Genomic DNA, 25,891 nt, shown 5'->3' with positions numbered 1-25,891 from the left:
CCATGCTGTACAATACAATAATTATAGTTTTTACAGCTGTTATTAATATTAACATTTGCATATTGTATATTTATAATTGTCATAGCCTTTATATCTTTTTTTTATATTTATTAACCTTTACAAATAAAATGTTCATAGCATGTACATAGCTTGTAATATATTCTTGCTAAAAGCACTTCTGGATGGATGCAATTGCATTTCGTTGCTTGTACTCGTGACATGCAATGACAATAAATTGAATTCTATTCTATTCTATTCTATTCTATTCTAAAGGGTTCCATGTGCGTAGTATAGCGCCGTTTTGTCATATAGCGCTCTATGTGACGCTAAAGGAAGTGAATGGGCTGGAATACGATGCCTATCACTCTATACATATATAAGCTCCTTCGGTATTATCAGCAGCTATAGCGTTTCCCCACCCCCGTCATCCCCAGCTCCTCCTCTCACCCAGTCAGGGTTAGGCATTCTGGTTCCCCTTGAATCAGAATAAATTCTCGAATGATGTTGTACTTTAAAATCTTGAATTAATGATATCTGCATACATTCATGTTGGTTCTGTTTTGTTTACCCTAAGGTGGGTTATTGGTGGGTTATACCATACCACCAGTCCAAACTGTATGCTAATTGTCAATCGTATTTGATTATAGTGGTCCTGACAGAATTAGAATTTCTGAAGACAGTAACTGTTCAGACGATCATGTGGTGATCTTATTTTAAATGGCTTTCAAATTGTAATTTAGCATTGGTGAATGTTTATTTGAGTCAGTAAAATCCAGATACTGACATCTTCTGGACAGATGAACATGTCAGTGTTAGGACTGCAGGCAGCTGCTGATTGGATGCAGTCTCACTGCAGTACATCTGTCTCCAGCTGTGGCAAGTTGCGAACGGCTTCTGAGGACACAGGTCAGGAAGACCCAGTCTGCTCTAATTGCACTGTGAGCCCAGATGAAATTTAACTAGATGCTGGCCAGAAACACATGAGGTCCTTTTTGATCTTCAGTAGTGATGTTATTGCAGAACATCAGCTTATTCTTCACTAGACTCAGGCTTTGTTTTTGTTTTTTTTGCTAGAAATTTTAGGGGTGAGAGAATATGATGATGAATGGCATATATGAAAGAAAATTAATGACAAATATATATATAAAAGCTTGCTGAATTGCACTAATTGAAAAGAAAATATGCATGGCAAAACCATGCTTGCATTTAGAACAACTTTAGTCATTTGTGCGTTATGCAGATTTGTGATTTGCTCGAATGATGGACTCTTGGCAGCTTTTATGTTAATTATAATGCATCATCATTATCCTGTGTAATTGTTGTCTGTGTGAAAAGTGTGTATGTACGTGTTCAATTTCTTCAGCTATTTCTTCTTTTTTTGGAGCTCGTTTTCTTCATTTTCATTTTTTATGTATGGATGACTGTGTCTGTAAAAAGGAAATAATACCTGGAGAAAGAATGACAATTGTATGACCCACATGGAACAATGTTATTCAATATATTTATATGCTCATGACAAGATTTTTTGAGATCAATTTCTAAACATATTCTCTAGTGTAATAAGACCCTTCAATAAAACTGAGTGAGTCATTACGCATCTTTGTGGATTAATGTATCAACTCATGATTGCAAATATTACACATTGATGCTGCCCATTAACTCTTTCCCCACCAGCCAGCCATCTTTTTTTTTTTTTTTTTTTTTTTTTTTTTTGCCATTCACTGCCAACCAGAAGGGGGGTCAAACACAATATTAGTATGGTGTTCCTAATAATCCTTTAGGTGAGTGTATATGAAGAGTTCAGATGCAAAAGCCTCTAAATGCCATTTGAAATTTTCTTCTTTAATGATGATTTTTATCAAACTTGTATATTTAAGTTCAGTAATTTCACTTAAATAACAATTAATAGGTAATTATCATTGCCATTTAAGCGAAATCACTGAACTTAAATATACCAGCTTGATAAAAATCATCATTAAAGAAGAAAATTTCAAATGGCACTTAGAGGCTTTTACATCTGAACTCTTCATATATCCATATTATATAATCCCTTTTTAAGAAAATTACTGCTCACTCATTTGTGGCACAGTCATTTAAAAGTGACTCTGGATTGAATACTTTGCTTAAGGCCACAGTAGGCACAGGATCTCTTTAGTTACTGAATCACATCCGTTTTGTAGTGAAACCTATAACCCTTCTATTGGCAGCCCAAATATTAACCGTTAGGCTTTAAACATGATGTTTGTGTGATTCTGTCCGTGTGAATGCCAAGAAACCTGTCAAGAATGTGTCAAGTCTTTTTCAAAATAAGTTCAGTTTAAAGGAAATGAAGGCATGTTTTTAGGCTCATGAAGGTAGAATTTTTACCCCATCCTCACCCATTCACATAACTGTAATGTATAATGTTTGAGAATAGTGGAAATTATACATGCATACATAAATCCTTGGTTTGTATTTTACTACAGTAATGACATTTTAATATGTTTTACACAATATTGAGGAATTTGCATATTAATGTTATATTCTGTAACAAAAAGCGTGATGGCTCAAACGTTTTTTTGTGAATTGTGTCTTGGAAAAGTTCCAGAGATTGCCCTATGTGCGTCTTTTTATCTGCAGTGTGTACAGGTCGCCGTGTGCCAGTGCCATGCCTCTTTCTAGTGTGATACAAGGTGATGTGAAGTGGAAGTGATGTGTATAAAAGAGGAAATGGAGAGAGGCATTCATGCGCAAGGCTGCTTTGACTTTACAGAGCCCGTTTGGCCTCGTGGAAAGGTCATGCAACTCGCGAGCGACATGTGGTGGTGTGTTTGCCTGTGGAAATGTGCATGTTCTAGTGCATTTGTGTACAGTTTGAATAGTTATGTTGCCCATGTTTCCCTTGATCTATTCTTTGACGCACACACACACACACACACACCATGCTTCATTATCTATCAGCACAGACATCCTGTCAGAATGAGCGGGATGATGTCTGACTGCTAACATGCTAGAGGAAAGAGATTTCCTCTTTCTGGAAATTAGATGGCAACTCCTGCACAGCTCACCTGTCAGAGAGAATTATTTGGGTCTCCTTCAAGCGATGCAAATAACGGCACCCAAATAACGTATTAGAGCAGTGTATGTGCGTGCGCGCAGATGTGCAATCGCATAAGCATCCACATTCGTGTAAACTTTTTTGCGTGGGTGCGTGTGTGCTTACATGTGCGAGCTTGTGTGTGTGCGCGTGGCAGTTTGACATCTGCTTTTGAGTTTTGTCTGAGTTCTCTTCGGGGATCTGGCTTTTATTTGAATTTTCGGGCTTTATGAATGAAATTACAGTGCAGAAAATTGGACAGTTTATGACTCACCAGATGCTTTTCTTCACTTTTTGCTAAACTCAGTAACTTGTGACTTATTTGAAGTGAAATTGAATATCGGGTGTTTGCATGAACTCTCCAGAAGCACATCAGGTGTGTGCCGAGGCCCGTGTGTGTGTGTGTTGAAGTGTCATTGAGTAGTGTCAGACAGCGGATGAGTGGATCTCTCTGCAGTGCAACCATTGCAATGAGGAAGTTACAATGTTGGCTAAATGTGCTACTAAATATTTGTTCATTGCACATATGTATCTAAGACCCCACACACAGAGTGAATATTGACAGATGCCTTTCCATGAAAGGCTTTTGACATCTATTGATGACTTTGATATACCTTTGTTTACATTTTCAGCTTTATGTGTGTAAGGTGAACTTCAGTATGGATCCCCCCTAGTCCCACTTTGGCAAAAAAATTATAATTATAACTATCTTGTGGCTTCAAGATACTATCTCGAGGCCACAAGTTACTATCTTGAGGCCACGAGTTACTATCTTGAGGCCACGAGTTACTATCTTGAGGCCACGAGTTAGTATCTTGAGGCCACGAGTTACTATCTTGAGGCCACGAGTTAGTATCTTGAGGCTACGAGTTACTATCTTGAGTCCACAAGTTACTATCTTGAGGCCACGAGTTAGTATCTTGAGGCCACGAGTTAGTATCTTGAGGCCACGAGTTAGTATCTTGAGGCCACGAGTTAGTATCTTGAGGCCACAAGTTACTATCTTGAGGCCACGAGTTACTATCTTGAGGCCACGAGTTAGTATCTTGAGGCCACGAGTTAGTATCTTGAGGCCACGAGTTAGTATCTTGAGGCCACGAGTTAGTATCTTGAGGCCACGAGTTAGTATCTTGAGGCCACGAGTTAGTATCTTGAGGCAACGAGTTACTATCTTGAGGCCACGAGTTAGTATCTTGAGGCCACGAGTTACTATCTTGAGGCCACGAGTTACTATCTTGAGGCCACGAGTTAGTATCTTGAGGCCACGAGTTAGTATCTTGAGGCCACGAGTTAGTATCTTGAGGCCACGAGTTACTATCTTGAGGCAACGAGTTACTATCTTGAGGCCACGAGTTACTATCTTGAGGCCACGAGTTACTATCTTGAGGCCACGAGTTAGTATCTTGAGGCCACGAGTTAGTATCTTGAGGCCACGAGTTAGTATCTTGAGGCCACGAGTTACTATCTTGAGGCCACGAGTTACTATCTTGAGGCCACGAGTTAGTATCTTGAGGCCACGAGTTAGTATCTTGAGGCCACGAGTTAGTATCTTGAGGCCACGAGTTAGTATCTTGAGGCCACGAGTTAGTATCTTGAGGCAACGAGTTACTATCTTGAGGCCACGAGTTAGTATCTTGAGGCCACGAGTTACTATCTTGAGGCCACGAGTTACTATCTTGAGGCCACGAGTTAGTATCTTGAGGCCACGAGTTAGTATCTTGAGGCCACGAGTTAGTATCTTGAGGCCACGAGTTACTATCTTGAGGCAACGAGTTACTATCTTGAGGCCACGAGTTACTATCTTGAGGCAACGAGTTACTATCTTGAGGCCACGAGTTAGTATATTGAGGCCACGAGTTACTATCTTGAGTCCACGAGTTACTATCTTGAGGCCACGAGTTACTATCTTGAGGCCACGAGATAGTCTCTTGAGGCCACGAGTTAGTCTCTTGAGGCCACAAGATAGTTATAATTAATTTTGTTTTTGCCAAAGTGGGACTAGGGGGGCTCTGTACTTCAGCACAAAATCGTTCACTAACATAATGGATTAAGAACCGTGCACAGTTTCACTTATTTTTTTTTTTGATGGTCCCTTCAAAACATTCTGTTGATTATAAGTAATGTTGCATCTCCCTGTCTAATAGCTCTCATTAGAGTGTTAGTAAAGTATTAGGAGATTTGTCTTAAGTATAGCCAGTAGAATATCTGTTGGAGAATTATCACAATAAGAGTTATCAGATATTGAGCAAACAGTCTACTAATACTCTAATGAGAGGTCGTAGACAGGGCCATAATTTTATTTGAAGGGACCATCCAAATATGACTTAAGCCCTATTTGCACGGGATAAGTATTACCTGGTGACCTCTAGTCATTTGTAATAATTGCACAGTTTGTCTGTGATCTTAATCCTGTGCGAATTGGCCATGTCTGTAATTTGTAAATTAAAAATTCCCCAACAAATTACCTACTATATTTCGCCGAACACCGAGGTCCTGTGAAAATATTAGTCCCATGCGAATCGGCATCTCTGTGATTTGGCCGGATCGCATAGGCTATATCATTTTTTTCATTCATGTGCACCTTTTTATCCCTCTTTCGTGAAGAATAGAGGCTGTGTTGGAGTGTTTTGATTGTATTTTGGGCACTGGGTCATATTGCTATACACAACTACACAATTTGCAGAAAAAGAAAGCTGAAAATCACTAGAAGAGCAAATTCAAAAAGATTGATTAGATGGAGATGAATGATGTGTATAACAGCATTCTGTTTATGTCATAATATATCATACAGCTAGACCAATAACGAAAATAAATTTCCAATCATCAGAACGCTTTATTGACATCATATCCGGGATATAAGTCAGTAAATTTGAGGAAAATCACAGATCCAAATGATCCCTAAACCCACCCCTAATCCCTAAAGCCAACCCTAATCCTACCCATCTCTACCCCTTGGATCTTGATTCGACTCCTTCCTGTGGATCTCATGTACTGCATTGAGGTGCTACTGAAATTGTTCAGTAACAGCAGAATTACTGACATTGAGTTGTATTCGACTGGTCGAGTGATTTATACGATGTTTAATTGGCAGCCAATGCGGGGTTGACATAACCGGGCTAATATGGTCATACTTCCTGGTTCTGGTAAGAAGTCGAGCTGCTGCGTTTTGAACTAGCTGAAGTTTGTTTATTAAAGGGATACTCCACTTTTTTTTGGGAAATAGGCTCATTTTACCACTCCCCCACAGTTAAACAGTTGGGTTTTACCGTTTTCGAATGTATTCATCAGCCAATTTCTTTTATATTTAGAAGAATGTCAGTAACCAAACAGTTTCTGGTCTCATTGACTTCCATAGTAGGAAAAAAATATATACTATGGAAGTCATTAAGACCAGAAAATGTCTGGTTACTGATATTCTTCTAAATATAAAAGAAATTGGCTGATGAATACATTCGAAAACGGTAAAACCCAACTGTTTAACTATGGGGGAGTGGTAAAATGAGCCTATTTCCAAAAAAAGTGGAGTATCCCTTTAAGCCTGCAGGGCAACCACTCAGAAGAGCATTACACTAATCTAGCCTTGATGAAGTTTTCTATCACGCCATTGTATAAATGTGCCGTTCGGCATCATCCATTTATTCCATGAGCAAAATTGTTCAGTAACAGCAGAATTACTGACATTGAGTTGTATTGGACTGGTCAAGTGTTCAAGATGGCGGCTTTCAAGAGGCGACCCGCTCCATATAAAATCAAATAGCTGTTATTAGACTGCTAATACGACTGGTCTTCATTCCAAAGTAAGTGTGCATGATTTTACAGGGTTGCGGGAAACTAACGACCTACTGGTTAGCTTTTGGAACAACCAAATTAAGCGCAGCACTATTTACAAGCTAATTTAATCCAGTGCTAGTTATTTTTGACCTAGTGTGAACTGCAAATTGTGCTCAAATTGATGAGGCCATGTATGATCCTTTTAGTGTTGCCAGGCCCAGCTCCCAGGTTTTTAGTGCCCTGAATTTAAGTAACGAATGTCTGGTTCAACCCTTCCATACTGTGCCTCACATCATGGATCAGACCCATGTGCTCTTTGCTGTCTGTCTGACACTTTAAGGGATTGATGGGAACAATGGTGGGCTAAAATGCAAACCCACACTCTCATTTTCCTCTCCATGTTGCCCATTATGATCTGGTTTCATTACCTCTCTCTCTCTCTCTCCATGGCTAGTGGAAGCCATTGAAAGGGCACGGCTGAAATGGTACTGGCTACAACAAAGCCATTGTAAAGAGATGCCCATCAAACCCCCGGCAGGCGGGAGAGGTAGACGTGGGCACGACTCCTCATTACGTGTGCTCACACAAGGCTTAAGTCACTACCCCATGAAAGCTCTCTCATGATACCGGGTGTCAGTCTGTTTTCTTTTTCTTTCAACAGGACCGACCTCCCCCCTGCTCATAAGCCGGCCCCTCCGCCACCCAAGAAAAAGAGCAGCGACATGAAAGGAGGCCTGACACCTGATGAGATCCAGGTAGGGTGTCTTCCTCTTTTACAAACTGAAATGTCTTGAGTCTGCCTCTGAAATCACTACTTTTTTTATCTTCATAAAGTTTCAACTTTTCATGGTTTATAGTGCATGCTAGTCAAGCAATGCTAACGATAATCTAAAGAAACGGGATCTTTTGTAAATGCATTGTTTCTACGCCAAGCATCACTTTTGGTCATTTTAGCTCCATTTTAATGGAGCGCTAATTGAAAACAGCTCATTTCCAATTCCGAGAAACAGCCGCAGAGAGTTTGTTTGTAAATATTAATTTCTTCAACAGCTGCCGAGAAACTGTTGATTTAATCACCTTCAACAAAAACTGAAAAGCAGGAAAAAAATCTGGTAAAAAAAAAAACAAGTATCATTGTATCATAAACATCAGGTATTGAATTTTATTGCACAAGCACCACAGCAACAGCATTGAGCATATTGAAATGATTGTGAAACCGTGTATAATCCAGCTAGTTGAACTTGAATGAATGATGGCCATTATGCCAAGATGATCTCATGCTGTATACAGTCCAAAGACTCTGCAAGATGCAATTAGGGAATCCAGGGCAGCTAGTTAACATTTCCCAGTCTGAAGTAATACATTCTATCTAGTTTCCTGTGCATATTTTATTTCAGGTAAATTTCATGACAGTTTTTATACCACTCTTCTTTGAATTGATGTCACAAATTAATTGGTAACACTATGCAACAAGGCTCCGTAAATAGCATTAGTTTATTTAGCGTGATCTACTGTAAGGGATAATCAACATCCAATGTTATCAACCCGGTCTCATCCCAAGACGTAATACATTTACTTTTACATTTATTCATTTAGCTGACGCTCTTATCCAAAGCGACTTATAATTGCTATATATGTCAGAGGTTGCACGCCTAACTAGGGGTTAAGTGTCTTGCTCAGGGACGCATTGGTGTCACGCAGTGGATTCGAACCCGGGTCTCTCACACCAAAGGCATGTGTCTCATCCACTGTGCGCTTTCGACATTTCGTCTACATCCAACACGAACAACATATATGGACCAGAAGGCGCCTCCTAGTGGTGTAACCCTAACCCTACCCCAGACCTAAACCAACCCATATCCAAACAAAGTCCTGTACGTGTTTTATTGACGCTAAAGGGTGCCATGTGCGTTGGATTTAGACGAAATGTCAAAAGCGTCACTATATGATGAGAATGCGTTGATGTTATCGCAGAATAAACCCCAAGAGGGTGTTCAGGGCGATTTTGCATCAACCTAAATGAGTTTAAATCCTGCTTATTACATGGCTACTTGCCACATAAGCAAATAATTAGACACAAAATATTGACTTGCGACAAGTTCAAACTAGACGTACCACTTATTACACGGTTTTGCCACATACATAATTATGGGGATGAGAGAAATTGATTTGAAATGAAACTGGTTTAAAATATTACCTGTTTGTTATCTTACAATCCATTACGGTGTACGAATAAAACGTCGTAAAATGGCAGCAGCTGCGTATGAAACAAGACAGCGAGTCCGCAATACTCGGATGACACTATTTAAAAATTTGACACAAAATATTGATTTCTGTTTAAAATTGGTATTAGCTCACCAAACGCTAAATCTTCTGTGCCCTTGTAATGTATATGTAATAAAACTAATTTCCTCTTGGTTATATGAACGTTAAAGGAGAACTCCGGTGCAAAATGAACCTTTGGTCTAATTACACATTGTTACCTAGTCAACCGTTATCTGAGATTTGTTTTCATGATTGCCGAATGTAAATAGTTTTATCTATAAAAACAGTTTAGCCTATAACGCTAGTATAATGCTAGTATATAGGGCATAGAGTAATGACAAATAAAAATCGCTTGTTATTGCCACTAACTAGGCTCAAAATAGCCCCACAGTAACAGGGTAGCATAATAAGGGTCCCTACATTCAAACCGAAGCATTGAGAACTTTGTCAGTGTCCATACAGTTTAATAAGAAGATATTTTATACCCACAGTCAACTTCGAGAATACAGGAAGAAGCCATCTTTGAAAAATAGTCTCTACCAGTCGATCTACGAACGCCGATTCAAGTGCGCTGAACTGTGCAGAATCTCATATGGTCCGTTGTTTCCGGAAGAAACCAAACACAAACCATTTTCTTCTCTTCAATATGTACATGTAGACTACTGTTCGCGCTCACCTTATCACTTATTCACATCTCACCAGCGCACTTGGATCGCCGTTCGTAGATCGACTGGTAGAGACTATTTTTCCAAGATGGCTTCTTCCTGTTTTTGCGAAGTTGACCGTACGTATAAAATATCTTCTTATTAAACTGTATGGACTCTGACAAAGTTCTCAATGCTTCGGTTTGAATGTAGGGACTCTTATTATGCTACCGTATTACTGTGGGGCTATTTTGAGCCTTGTTAGTGATAATAACAAGCGATTTTTATTTGTCATTACTCTATGCCCAATATACTAGCATTATAGGCTAAACTGTTTTTAGAGATAAAACTATTTACATTCGGCAATCATGAAAACAAATCTCAGATAACGGTTGACTAGGTAACAATGTGTGATTAGACCAAAGGTTTAGACCATTTTGTGCCGGAGTTCTCCTTTAAGGAAACATTTAATTTTATCATTCTGGAATTGTTATGGAAATGTTACGTTTGAATGTTCTCTCAACTGTAAGAGTGTTACACAAACTACGCGTGTAATGTATGATTTTTTTTTGTTTGTTTTTTTTGTTTTTTTTAGATGAATGACCATTGAATGAACGTTAACCAAATTTCTGAGAACATTCCCTGTTAGCTGGGTTATTGTAAAGTGCTACTCGTACACCTACACTACTGCAATTGTCATTTGACATTTATCAAGCAGCTAAGCTCATTTTGACTTAAACAACGTTGACAAGCGCCACACCAATCCACTGTAATTTGTGAAATTGACATTCCTCAGTCCGTGTGAGGTTCTGTGCTGATGTCCGATACTGTAATTAGCATTCATGACACAACAGCAGGTGCATTTGCATTTGTCTTTCACTACAGTATGTACTCGAAATGAGGTGTGTCGTCCTTGGTGGACAATGCTAATTTCGAATGAATCCGTGCAAAAATCAACTTCCCTAAATAATGGTGTTTTTTTTAAGGTTACCACGGTTCCACAAAATCTTCACAACCTTACCGAACACATTTGGAAACTGAATTTATCTCCGGGTCTTCTGAGACATTTGGCTCTAGCTGTGCGCAGAATCCGTGCAGGTGAACTCAGGTGCGCAGAATTGTAAAAACGTGTAAAGATGTTCAGGCTGTGGGAGCGTCTGATCTGAAAGCGCACAGGGTGGAGGAGATCACAAGCAAGTTGCATTTATAAACTGCAGGTGTCTTGCCTTCCTCTTTCCTCTTGTACAAATATCCATCTCTGACAGAAGAAGAAAAATGGAAAAACAACTTAGTTTGAGTTTGTTTATGTGTTTGTTGTGCTTTTTGGAGCGTTGAAGAAGTCATTGATTTCTTGGAGTCATGCAGGCTCGAATGTCTGACCTGCGTGAATCTGTGAGTGTGCGTTTTATCCGGTGCCCTGCTCAGATCTCATAACCGTTAGTTTCATGTACGTTTCAATAAGATCAGGTCTTCTGCAGTAGATGGCAGGGTGTGTCGGAGAAGGGAAGACCTTTAGTTGGTGTAAACAAAGGACAGTTGCTCTCAGAGTTAGTGTTGCTAGGAAACTGCTTACAACAGACCTTTATAGAAAGTTGAGTGCGCATACATACCCACTATTAAACCTCTTTCCTTGTTATTGTCACCCCTGTGTGCTTCAATTACATGGTACACACATCGTCAACAAATCTCATGGAACCATGTGTGTGCCCATTGAACTTGAAAAATGCTTCAGAGAAATACAAGTGGCTGCTTTAAAGTCAAAATGAAATCAAAGTGGACCCAGTTTGTCAAAACAGATCCTTGAGGCCTGTCATGAAGCAGGTTTAAATGATGGCTGCTGTGTTTGAGTCTAGCTTGGATCAATGGGCTATTTAGATAGATAGATAGATAGATAGATAGATAGATAGATAGATAGATAGATAGATAGATAGATAGATAGATAGATAGATAGATAGATAGATAGATAGATACATACATAGATAGATAGATACATAGATAGATACATAGATAGATAGATACATAGATAGATACATGAAATACTTCAAATTGAATGCATTAAACTCGGACTCGACTCTCTTTGGTCTCGGTCTCGACTCGGACTCGACTCTCTTTGGTCTCGGTCTCGACTCGGACTCGACTCTCTTTGGTCTCTGTCTCGACTCGGACTCGACTCTCTTTGGTCTCGGTCTAAACTCGGACTCGACTCTCTTTGGACTCGGACTCGACTCTCTTTGGTCTCGGTCTAAACTCGGACTCGACTCTCTTTGGTCTCGGTCTCGACTCGGACTCGACTCTCTTTGGACTCGGACTCGACTCTCTTTGGACTCGGACTCGACTCTCTTTGGTCTCGGTCTAAACTCGGACTCGACTCTCTTTGGTCTCGGTCTCGACTCGGACTCGACTCTCTTTGGTCTCTGTCTCAACTCGGACTCGACTGTCTTTGGTCTCGGTCTCGACTCGGACTCGACTCTCTTTGGTCTCGGTCTCGACTCGGACTCGACTCTCTTTGGTCTCAGTCTCGACTCGGACTCGACTATCTTTGGTCTCGGACTCGACTCTCTTTGGTCTCGGTCTAAACTCGGACTCGACTCTCTTTGGTCTCGGACTTGACTCGGACTCGACTCTCTTTGGTCTCGGTCTCGACTCGTACTCGACTCTCTTTGGTCTCGGTCTCCACTCGGACTCGACTCTCTTTGGTCTCTGTCTCAACTCGGACTCGACTGTCTTTGGTATCGGTCTCGACTCGGACTCGACTCTCTTTGGTCTCGGTCTCGACTCGGACTCGACTCTCTTTGGTCTCAGTCTCGACTCGGACTCGACTGTCTTTGGTCTCGGACTCGACTCTCTTTGGTCTCTGTCTCGACTCGGACTCGACTCTCTTTGGTCTCGGTCTCCACTCGGACTCGACTCTCTTTGGTCTCGGTCTCGACTCGTACTCGACTCTCTTTGGTCTCGGTCTCGACTCGGACTCGACTCTCTTTGGTCTCGGTCTCCACTCGGACTCGACTCTCTTTGGTCTCTGTCTCGACTCAGACTCGACTGTCTTTGGTCTCGGTCTCAACTCGGACTCGACTCTCTTTGGTCTCGGACTCGACTCTCTTTGGTCTCAGTATCGACTCGGACTCGACTGTTTGGACTTGGTCTAGACTCTGACTCGACTCTCTTTGGTCTTGGTCTCTATAGTCGTAACCCGAGACGTTTTACCAGTGGAATTAATATCGGAACAGAGAATTGTGACTTTTCACTGGCATCTAAAATTTAGGTGTCATAAGTGACTGTTTTTTGCTTGTACACAATATTGTAAAAGCTGTAAAAGCCACCAACCATTGGCAGGTGTGGCAAAAAGTTTGTTTTAGGTCCTGCTTATACAGTATGCCCAGCTTCAACTTCCTGTTTCAACACAGGAAAGAAAACTCCATTTGTCAAGCCACTTGATGGGGTCTTTGAAAATGACGGTGCTTTATTAGAAAACATGACCCTGAATAATAATGCAGTAAGTCTCTTGTACTGTTCAATTTAGGTCAGAAGGACAGACCTGTTACAGAAGCACCCAAAGCTGACCTAGAGGATACCGTACCTGCGCCAATACGATAAGCAGCATGTAAACGAAAGCCCACTAAAAACCTGACTGACACCGTCCCTGTGTTACTTTTAGGTAATGAGGGAACCTGCGAAATCCTCCATCGCATTTTCCTCCCTCCCCGTCCCTCTCAGCACGGCCCCGGGGAAGAGATAACAAGAAACAAAATAGTTGGCTGCTGTAACAAAGAGCCTGCAAAGCCTTTTATTCTTCCAATAAATTGAATTTTTCCCACTGTCTCAGAAATCTTCCGTAAAGCTAAAGTCCTCTTTACAGTGAATAGATATCTCTCAGAAATGTGACATAGGCAGGCGGCGATTGTTAGGAATTTTTACTCAAAGGCCATCTTTGCTGGAGGATTATCCCACATTTAAGCATTTCAATTCAGTCACTTCAAACCACTAAAACAGCTCTCCGAGCCAAACAACCACCGGCTGCACATATAAGCGGCTTCGCCTTTTGTTTTGTTGTTGTTGTCTTCTCTCGCTCTTTGATTCGTAAGGAAATAAGAAAAGGTTTCCTGCTATCGCTTGATTGTTCTCTCCTTTCTTTCGAAGACAGTTGCAATTTCAAGCATCTCCAGACGTTGTATTTAGGTTTGGAAAAGACTTTCCGCTTTAGTACTTAAGGGTTGAAAAACTATCCCATTCCAAACTTCTAAAATCATCGCACTTGCTTCCAGTGAAGCGACAAGCAGGGGGAGAGTTACATGAGAAGCACACTGTATAAGCCTAATGAAAATTGCTCTGAAAACAATGCTGCTGAGGCCTTTGCTGAGCTCGTTGGATGGGTTCGGGCATCGTTTTTCCGTCTAGCAATTAGTTGGAAGACATTTTTCTTTTTCACACCCCCATTAAACATGATGGAATGAAAGCGCTCCTCTGCAGTGTGTATCTTCATAGGCAAGAGAGCGTATGTTGCATCTACAGCAGTTGTTCAGTGGCTGTTCTCGTGTGCCGTGGGCGAAAGATGATCCCGTCGTTATTTTTGCCACCCTACGCATCTTGTATAAGACTGCATAACCCATTTTCATGTTTTTGCATCCTCAAGTCTCTCTCTGGACCCCTAGAGAAACTCTGGGTGTGAAATATTTTCAAAACTTACATTTAGTCAGAAAAACATGTTTGTGTGCATGTTTGAGACGCTTTCTGTCAGAGCCCTTTTATTCCCCTGTTTTCCCTTGCATGCGATATGAAGAGATCAGCAGGTGGCCAACAACACTTTGAATGAAGCTCATCAGTTTCATAAATAAAAGAATGCGGTTATAAATGGCTTCTGTGAATTCACAGGCATACAGGCGCAACATTAATAGCCTGTAGAACTAATTCCCTTTGATCAAATGGAGCTTATTCAGTCGTGGCGTTAGCAGTTTTAGCCTTCAAATCTCTTATTAAAAAACTCTTAGGGCCCTATTTTTAATGATCTGAAACGAAAGTATCAAGCGCGAAGCAGCAAGTAACTTTGTGGGCGGGTCTGTTGCTATTTTACTAGCGGGATAAATGACTCTTGCGCCTGACGCAAGTTTAAAAGGGGTTGGTCTGAAATAGCTTCATTATTCATATGATAGGTGTGGTTTGGGCATAACCTGAAATAAATCAATCAGAGCATCATCCAACATACCCTTTAAAGAGATACTCCACCGTTTTTCACCGTTTTTCCGTTTAAACTATGTTATCCCCTTAACTAAGACGAGTAGATACATATCTCTCTTCTGACTTCAATGGGAACCAAACGGTTCAAGGTCCAAAAGACAGTTTCAGGGCAAACTGCAAACTTTTGAAAGGGTTTTAAACGATTCCAGACGATGAAAAGGGATCTTATCAAGCGATCGCTCATTTTTTTTTTTTTAAAATAACAAAGTTTAAGTTTTATAAGCTCAAATGCTCGCCTTGCTCTGTTTTGTGACTCTCCTGCTCGAACTCGTTCCTCAAATTGAGCAAATCTTCTTCCAAGTCAATTCGTTCATTTTGTTCGTTGAATCAACCAACTGACACGAAAAAAGATTTGTTCATTTTGATGAACGAGTTCGAACAGGAGAGTCACGAAAATGAGCGATCGTTTCGCTTGATAAGACCCTTATTTATCGTCTTGAATCGTTTAAATCCCTTTGGACAGTTTGCAAACTGTCTTTTAGACCTTGAACCGTTTGGTTCCCTATGAAGTCCATTATATGGAGAAAAATCCTGGAATGTTTTCATCAAAAACCTTAATTTCTTTACGAGCGTAAACGCGCATGACGTCACGCCCAGTCTCAGATTCGAGCCCAAATCCTTCTTATATATTTCACTGTACAGGATTATAGAGGCGATCGCAGTGATCAAAGAAGGGCTCATTCAGCTCATCAGACGATTGTTTAAGCATGTATGGGTTAGAAAACGGCTATTTTTAACATGAAATGTTGCGCAATGCACCTTTAAGGGAATAACATAGTTTAATATGAAAAAACGGTGTGGAGTATCCCTTTTAGAGCAGGTGCGCATGTTGCATGGGGGATTGTTATTAATATGGCGATGTTACGAGGTTCACAGCCGAGGAGCCGAGACGTTCTTGTCAGGGCAGTAAAAGATAGAAGTGACGTTGTATGGGGATGGGATAAACCCATCCAAATCAGCGTCAGTTAAACAAGCGTGGGAGAAAAAAAAAACACTTTTTTGCATCTTCATGGACACCACAATGATTTCCCTCATGTGTTAATATTTTTCCTTTTTGCAAAAAAAAAAAAAAAACTGCTTCATCAGTGTTGATGAGAGAATCAAAGTGTATGCACATTGTGCACCCGCTACATTAAGGTCAAGCATGCGCACTTAAAATAGCGTTATGAACAATGCGCAACATGCCACTGACCTTTTTTTTTTTTTTTGGTCAGAAACATTTGGTCAGTGGCGGAATTGTTTTCTGGAACTGCAAAATAGCACTTGGGAATGTTTGAGCCGACCCGCCCAGGGAGCGCAATTTAATTTCCTAATTTACTGACGTGCTTCTGTGGAGGGAAAAGCCCGCTTTGCGCGGGTGCAAAATAGGAATTATACAGTGTATAAAGTCATTTGCGCCGGGTGCAAGATAGGGCCCATAATGTCTATATACTTTGAGCATTTTATTATGATTAAATGTATTTGAATTGTTTAATACTGCTACTACTAATAATAATACTAATAATATTAATTCAAAACAATTTATGTCAAACTGTGGCCCTATAGAGATTTGCTGAGGGCACCTAGTGGGTCTTGGCCCCCATGTTGAGAACCACTGCTTTAACAAGTACTTGGAATCCACAGTGATTCTGCTGTACAACTCATATAATTGGCCTATTCACACCAAATGTGTATTTTTTTGTGTGTGAAAATATTTCATTACAAAGTAATGAATCCCTATGGGCCGCTTCACATCGAGGGTAAAAAAAATTGTGAACTGTGATCCAACATCGTTTCACAGCATAGTTTTTTTTTTTTTTTTTTTTTTTTTTAGTATCCAGTAACATAAACTTTTTGCTTATATGTCTAGAGTCATTGATCTTCAGGTACAAGAAATATAAAAATAGCCACAAACAAGTGGAGTTTAAATCCTAGAGGATATCCATTACGTTTTCGATTTCTATATCTGTAATCTGTTTCATCATGAGTCATATTTTCTGGGGGAATAATGTACAGCCAGCCATTATCACAAAACAACCTTGACACGGTTAAAGATTCTTCACAATAATGCTTACCAAATAAATAAATACATAAAGGGCCATGAACAATTGAAAATAGTTTTTTTTATGTGAGATAAAAAGAGACCACAGTCATACAAGAAATATAATTACATTACAGGTAATAACATACAATTTCACCGTCAACATATTAATGTTCTTGTTTAAAATAATGATGATAAAATTGCATATCTGAACAATCAGAATTGAATTTCCCATTGCATTTCACTTTCATTCAAGTAATACAAATAAGAAACTCATTTGCAATTTGTGCCATTTCGTCACTTGTGAAATAGGCTTTTATGTAATTTCTTATACATGTAAGTGGACATGTAGGCAGAGAGATTAACACAGTTCCTTAGGTGGCTACCACTAGTCTGAATGGCGTCTTCATCTCAGGTTCTGTTGCCTTTGAAGGTTGTTTATCTGGACAAGGAGGATGAGATTCAGAAGATTCCTCTCCAGCCCCCATACTATGACATGGCGCAGTCTGAGTCCACTGCGTTCACCGATAAGCCGGTGAGTAGCGCTGCTAAACTCATTGCTGTTTTGTCCCTTCCCTTGCTTTGGTTGAAAACAGGGCTCTGGTGTCTGGCTGTTAGGGGGCACATCTTCTTAAGCGTGTTGCACAAGATGAATTGCCTTCTGAATGATGTTTATATTAAAAGAGGAATCCAAGGGGACGTATTTTCCGGCTTGTATTGTGTCAGCTGGGAACAGGGTTTGTAATTTAGCTGGCTCCCGCAGAAGGTGTGGGGTTTCTCACATGTGCAAGGGAATCCGTTGCAGGAACAGAGCATTCATATCATGGCTCTGTTCCAAAAAATATTAGGCAGCTGCCTTCAAAGGTAGCATCCTAGATGAAATGAAACCTAACAAGTGACAGAATGGGAACAATCTGCATAGACAGCAATTCCTACGTCGTACACACAGTGCTCCTCACATAAAGTTCACAGAAGACTGAACTCACCCTGCTGAAAATAGTTAGTTTTAAATACAATAAAAATAGTTTGAAATCCAAGCTAAGACAAGCAAACCAGCTTGTGTTTTTAGCAGGGACAGTTGATTTCAATAGAGTGTTGCATTAGCATGATGCTAAGCTAAAAGTAGAACACTCAAATAAACATTAAAATACTTCACAAAAGACTAAACTTTAGTACCGAACGGTTTATATTTATAATCGACATTCACTTTGTTGACGTTGTTATAATACATTATGGGATTGTTTTCTCTGCAAATAACACAAGATACCAGGGGTGGGTGATATACCTGTAGAAATTTGTGAATAGGTTGGGAGTTTGGATTATTGTGTCTGTCGCAGTTATGCTCACTTGCAATTGCAGTGCTGCTCTGTCACAAAAGTGTATCATATTCAAGCGGTGTATAGCCTCACCGGTTTAAACGTTTTTAAATCACTTGAACAACACACCACAAAAGAGAACTCGATTTGGTACACACGTGCTGTCTGAGTAACACATTGAAAAGGAGTCATATAACTGACGTCTTGAGACGTCTTTTGACCATACTTCAACATCCGCCTTAAACGCCGGTTACATGACGATCTCGGGTTGTCATACAACTGACGCTTTACCTTTAACGTCGGTCAGGTGACGGGGTAGGTTTAGGTCTGGGGTAGGGTTAGGATCCGATAACGTCATCTAACCGACGTTTAAGGGGGCCCTAAAAAGGCTGATGTTGACGTATGGTCAAAAGACGAGACTGCGATGAGACTGCGCTGGTCTGAGAAACATGCATTTTATAGCTTTAATAAAAATGTATGTATATTTAATTCATATTCGTATTCATAAGAAACATTTGATCCATTTGATTCATTTATTCATTTCTATAGAATTTCCGATAGATAGACCTACCTGAAAAACTTCAAGTATGTTTTATTCCATTTATGTGTTATTGCATGCCTGCCAAATTAGTTTCTTTGTTCTTAATTTATTAACTGACTTCAAATTGTGAATTTTTTTACCACTTCGGTACCAAGTCGGTACTGAAATTTTAAAATTGTGACGCTTTGAACACTGTTGAGCGAAATCGTAAACACCTTTGATTGGCCATTGTGTTCACGCGCTCATCGGATATGTCTGTGATTGCAACGCATTCTCACCCCAAGGCGTCACCTTTGACCATGCTTCAATATTTGACGTTTTAGGCGCCCTTTAGCGTCACTTACATGACGCGATCCTAGGGCGTCATCTAACTGACGCTAAAGGGCGCCTAAAGCGTCAGATATTGAAGCATGTCCAAATGCTTCCCATGGCGTCAGTTAAGTGACGCCTTGGGGGGTGAGAATGGGCTGGTGATTGGCTACAATGATCTCGTCACATTTTTTTAATTTTAGTACCGACTTGGTACCGAAATCGATAGTTTTTGACAACTCTACACTGTAAAAATTAATATGCTTTATCTAATCAAAAAAATAGATTACACGCAATATTATTCATTCAATTTAACAATAGAATTAAGTAATAATTAATCAAATTGATTCCTTAAAAGTTAACCATTTAAAATGAGTAAAACGTACAAAAAAAACATACATTTAAGTCACCATTATGGTGATCGATGTTTGTTTTAAAAGGACGGTTTTCTCTTTCAGCGATTCTGCTTGTTAAATATCTGAATAACAGATATTTTTTGGTGTAAACTTTACTAATTTTAAGTAACATTTAAGGAATAATTTGATTAATTATTACTCAATTTGTTCAATTTAATTAATAATATTGCTTGTAATCTGTTGCCACAATTTTATTGATTAAATCAAGCATATTCATTTTTTACAGGATGTTATTCGTTTTTGCTGTGATTTCAAAATTGGAGCAGATAATTCTGAAATTTCAACGGTAACTACAATTTTGATATTGTAACAACATGACTTCAAGGGTTAAAATTACTTATATTGTGATAAGATTTTGGTTTGAAATGAATATTTAAAAAACCTTTGTAACCAACTTTGTGTCGAGAGTTCACCTGAAGCCTCAAAACTATAGGTTGCACACTATGTTTTGGAGCCATTGTTTCAGACAGTTATCTGCAGTGGCATGAAGCAGTGCAAACTGGAAATGCATTTACACCATGGATTCACATACTTGCTTTATGCCACTGAATAACAATAGTGACACAATCTCCACAGCAAACCAAACACATAATATTGGTGAAATATAATCTTAATGCTCTTGACACTGAGCTTGGCTGTCCTTGTTTTGAGGTCTTCTCTCTTCAGGTCACTCTGCACCTTATTTTTTCTCATGTAATGGTGCTCTGCAATGCAGGGCAATTAAGACACTAGTTACCCAGCAACCCTATGTGGACAGATTGTACAGTCTTCGTCATATTGCATTGTCTTTCAGCCCCAAACTCTTATTTGCAGGCAGTGTTATATTAGATGCATTTGCTTCTCTAGAACTCTGTGCCGCATATCTCTTCAACAGTGACAATCTCCTGCCTGATGTAGGCTCCTTGTTTGTCATTTTTTTTTACAGTTTTGTTGGGCTTATTGTGTGTGAAAATGTCACATTTGTCAGGTTCGTGTTGACTGCATGACACGGCTGTGGAATGAGCGTGAGTCTCATTATTGTTAAACTCAGCAATGCACTAGCAGTGTGATTGAAGGATGTGGCTTTTGTTGTTTGGGATTTCTTTATTGGTTGAAAAAGAAAAAAAAGACATGCTGTAAATGTGTCGCTACCAAAGAGAAAGATCCACCTATAGAATTTAATCAAAAAAAATGTACAAACAACCATGATTTCCAGTCTTTTTTTTTTACCTTTAGTTACAAATTGTGCAATAAATGTAGACTTTTTGAGTAAAGGTGATATGTGTGATTTGTAAAGGCACCAAATAGAATTGCAGTAACACTAATACAAACATACAGAAGCCCACAGGGCCATGCAGTATTGTTGTTTTTCTGTGTTATTGGTTCTTGATATAACTTAAGAATAAGTCTATTTAACTTACTTCCTCGGGATAACTATGAAAATATTTAATGATCAAGAAAACAAGACCGAAATAAATAATACAGAAATATTAGTATGAATGAATGAGGAGGTATTAGAGTCTTCCTGGTATACGCTAAAAGCTATAATATACTTAATACTACTTAAAACGCCTGGGAGTAAAGATGCGCCTTCAGCTTAGTTTTAAAAACGACAATTGAAGGTGCAAGGCTGATGTTAAATGGAAGCTGATTCCATAAGCATGGGGTTTTTTGCCGTGATCGTGGGACATCCACACTGTAAAATGAATATGCTATATCTAATCAATAAAATCATGGCAAAAGATAGATTACTAGCAATATTATTAATTAAATTTAACAAATTAGAAGTAATCAAATTAATTCAGAAATATCTGAATAACAGACAGATGTCAAAGATGACTTAAGAAATCTTTATTTTTTTTTATTGCCAACATTGAAGGCACCTGATGTTAACAAGCAGAATCACTGAAGGAGAGTCACCATTATGGTGATCACTGTTCATTTTAGTTGGGCTCTTGACCCATAAATTATTACCTTAGATTTTGTTTGGCTGCTGTACCTGAGTTATTGCAACCAGATTAACAAATAGAAAATGTGATCTGGTGTTGATTATGTACCATTTCACAATCATTTGACCTAAATCACTGAACTCATATAAAGCCCAAATTCTGTTATTCAGATATTTCTGTTTGATTTTTGTGTAAAAATTTTACTCATTTTAAATGGTTAACTTGTAAGGAATGAATTTAATTGATTAACTCAATTCTATTTTTTAAATTTAATTAATAATTTTGATTGTAATCTACTGCCGCAGTTTTAATGATTAGATATAGCATATTCATTTTTACAGTGCAATAATGCCATGTCCAATGATCTTAAAAGTAGATATATAGGGGAAAAGAAGATCTATAAGGTAAGATGGAGCTTGGTCATTAAGAACAAACTACAAAACCTTAAATTGGATCCTAAAGTGGACCAGAAGCCAATGGACTAAAATTGGGGTGACGTCATATTTCTTAGCCCTATACTCAACAGCCTCTCAGCTGCTGTTGAAACCATCTGAAGGCATGAAAGGCATAAACGCAGAAGACCAAAATCAAGGGAATTACAATAGTCTAGATGTAAAGTTATAAAAGTGCGAATAACATTCTCCAAAAAAGTTTTCAGTTTAGAAATAATTCATAATTAATAAAAAAAAAAAAATTGTCTTAACAGGTTTCTTATATAATTGACGGGAAATGATTACAGAGCTCATTGACCACCTCTAATTTCAGGGGACCAAAGATAATTGTTTCAGTTTAAATAAGTTGGAGAAAGTTATTTGACAACCACTTTTCGTATGTCCTCAAGACAGTCAATGGCAAATAAAGCTGGGTATCATCAGCATAAAAATGAAAAGAAATGCTTCCTTAGATCCTTCCTAATAATAATCCCAAGAGATGCATACGCAGCAGCATAAGGTAAAAAGAACCCCTGAGGTACTCCACTAATCATAGGAGCTGAGAATGAGGAAAAACTTACCCAAAGCTACAGAGAAAGTCCTGTCTTTAAGGTAAGAAGAATTGTAAGGCTGCACCTTTTAGGCCATCCCAATGTTCTAGGCACCAAAGAAGGAGACTATGATCCATAGTTTCAAAGGTGATGTTAGAGGTAAATATTTGCTAGTACACTCTCAGAAAAAAAGGTACAAAAGCTGTCACTTGGGCTGTACCTTTTCAAGAGGTACACTTTACCCAAAGGCTGCATATTGGTACCGTGGTACATATTAGCACATAAAATGTACATATTAGAACCTAAAATGTACATATTAGGACCTAAAATGTAAATATTAGCTCCTGAAATGGACATATTAGCACCTAAAATGTACATATTAGTACCTAAAATTTACATATTAGTACCTAAGTGTACATGTTAGCACCTAAAATGTACATATTAGCTCCTGAAATTGACATATTATCACCTAAAATGTACATATTAGTACCTAAATGTACATATTAGTACTTAAATGTACATATCAGCAACTAAAATGTACATATTAACACTTAAAATGTACATATTAGCACCTAAAATGGACAAAAGTATACCTTTTGAAAAGGTACAGCCCCAGTGACAGCTTTTGTACCTTTTTTTTCTGAGAGTGTACTAAACCTCCTTGAAATACAAAATTTTAAAGAATAAGTATAATTGAAACAAAAGAATAAGGCAAACAGTTACAATAGTAACAAAAATAGAACAAAATGAGTATAAAAAATAGTATTAAAAAATGTACGCTAAGTGTCTTGTATTTGTTTTGACTGTCTAGGATCACAAGTGTGACCCCTAAATGGGAGTGGGCTCTCTGGAATTGAGCCAAAAAGCAACCACGCAAAAACGTTTTTATTCATTTTTATTTTCTACGCGATCTCACGACCAATTCGTACGAATTCGTACGAGTGATTCAAAAGTGGCTAATTCGTACTAATCCATACGACCTCACTCGTACGAATTCGTACGATTTGTCTAAACCCACATGACGGTTATGTTTAGGGGCGGGGTCAGGGGTAGGTCATTCGTACGAATTCATACGAATTGGCTTATTCGTAAAATATGTACGATTAGCAAAATCGTACTAATTTGTACGAGTGAGGTTTTGCGAATTGTTACGAATTAGCCACCTCGTAAAATTCGTACAAATTCCTGTGAGATCGGGTTGGTATTTTATTTTATTTTTTTGCAGTTTTGTTAGTGCAATTAATGATGAACGTACTTCACCATCCCCGCACATGTTCTTATCCACCCACAATGCGTCCTCTTTAAGACTCTGCACAAAACCAATACTGGGGTGCATTTGCCAAAACCATAGTTACCTGTTAAGAAACTAGTTGGTTGGCAATGGAAAATTGCATTGCTACCAATGAAGCAACTATGGTTTTGGGAAACCTACTCCAGATCTAATAAAAAAAAAAAAAAAACACAATACATTGATGTAATGCTCAAAACATACATACACATACATCTTCTTCCGCTCATCCGGGGCCGGGTCGCGGGGGCAGCAGTCTAAGCAGAGATGCCCAGACTTCCCTCTCCCTAGACACTTCCTCCAGCTCTTCTGGGGGGATACCGAGGCGTTCCCAGGCCAGCCGGGAAACATAGTCTCAAAACAGAATAATTTAAAGTCAAGAGTAACCATTGTTGTGAATTTTCACATGCTAGTAGCAAGAGTGTTGAGGTGTTGTAAATTACCTGTTAAAATCATACAGCTATACAGTGTGTCCTTATGATGTTGAGTGTATACTTGAGGGACTGTGGAGATGATTGTACTAATGAACAGTGGAGAACTATTTGCTGCAAAGCCTGCGGTGCTGCCAACTCACAGAAGTGTGACTGTACTGACAATATCTAAGAAAGATCTGCGAGTTGTGTTGTGCTATGTGTGAAATGACCTTTAAAACCCTATACTTAAACTACACAACAGTGTATAAGCAGCATTTATATGAGAGCATAAAGTGGCGTAATATTATAGGATTCAAAGTGCCCATGCTAGCAGACATCTAATCGAATTCAATATGTATGACAGCTTTATTTGTAATACTGCAGTACATCATACATTGACAACTTGCAGAGAAAGAACAATGCATTATATTCTGACACATGATGAAAAAAAAAACACATATATTGTCTGTGATGTCAACGTGACAGTGCGGGTGCTTAAGTTCTTAGTGTTCTTGCTAATGAAAAGAGCTGAAGACTGATGAAGGAGCTTTTCCGATCCAGAACGCACGCTCCCGGAGGGGATACCCCCCCCCCCATCCCCTGATAGCTGACGTGACTGTAATTAGCTTGACTAGCATGTCTATTGTGTTCACTGGAATGTGCTTCGATCGTTGAAAGGGGCAGAAACATTGCAGAAGTGATTGGTGTGTGTGTGTGGCCATTTCAGACGGGGTCTCAAATAATCAACATCAAATTTTTTAGACTTCACACACCTCACTAGCCACCAATGGCTCTATAGTGATCCTGAGGTAACACTTCCTGTGTTATTTACTGTGGCTGGGGCTGCATTCCAATTTGCATACTTCTACTATGCACTATTCACTGTTTTTTTTGGGAAACTGCATACTTTTGAGTGCTTAGCAAGATGATATGTCAGTATGCCTTTGACGAATACTGTTAACAGTAATTGCTTGCATTCATCAATACTTAAAGGGATGGTTGATTATTTCACTTTTTTAACTTTAGTTAGTGTGTAATGTTGCTGTTTAAGCATAAACAACATCTGCAAAGTTATAATGCTCAAAGTTCGGGAAATTTTTGCTTTTAAATTAATAGTCTTTTAAAGGGATAGTTCACTTTGAAATTAAATTTTTTGATATGTTTTAGCTTACCTCAAGGGCATCCAAGATGTAGGTGTCTTTGTTTCCACAGTATTTTCAATTTTGACATTTTTCGGTCAAACCGTTGTTGTCTGTCAGTTTAGGGGGTCCACCTCAAAGAACATGCACAGAGAAGTCAAAAATAAACATGATTTAATGACTCGTGAATGTAAGTACATACTGATAGCCTAAGACACGAAACGAGCGGCTTGTGTGAGAAAACGAACAGTATTTATATAGTTTTTACCTAAATAAAAAAACTATATTAAAAATTAAAATAAATACTGTAAAAACTATATGAATACTGTTCGTTTTCTCACACAAACTCTTTGAAACTTCTTAAAACAAACTCCAAAAAAATACTGACAATTTTTATTTTTATTATTATTATTATTATTATTATTATTGTAACAGTCTTTCTTACATTGTACATGACAGAATCCAACAAAGTCTGTTACTATGATACCGGTAATGATGTACTAACGCTCGTTGTACATGTGTGTGTATTTCATGTATTTTTCCCCTCTGGG

General features: G+C 38.9%; 1 protein-coding gene across 2 annotated transcripts in view; it reads left to right on the top strand.

The window, feature by feature from the left end:
• Positions 1-25,891, top strand: part of LOC120459884 (uncharacterized) — a 135,283-nt gene that overhangs the window by 86,066 nt on the left and 23,326 nt on the right. For both annotated transcript variants that reach the window (XM_039647360.2, XM_089135347.1), the window contains exons 3-4: positions 7,509-7,602; positions 17,442-17,543. In XM_039647360.2, coding sequence (XP_039503294.2) covers positions 7,509-7,602; positions 17,442-17,543 — 196 coding nt within the window. The remainder of the gene's footprint in view (positions 1-7,508; positions 7,603-17,441; positions 17,544-25,891) is intronic.

The sequence above is a fragment of the Pimephales promelas genome, chromosome 10 (genome assembly GCF_988280905.1).
Source record: "Pimephales promelas chromosome 10, fPimPro1.hap1.1, whole genome shotgun sequence".
NCBI classification, from domain to species: Eukaryota; Metazoa; Chordata; class Actinopteri; order Cypriniformes; family Leuciscidae; genus Pimephales; species Pimephales promelas.
Note: the sequence above shows the minus strand (reverse complement) of the source record. Positions and strands in the feature narration are given on the sequence as shown.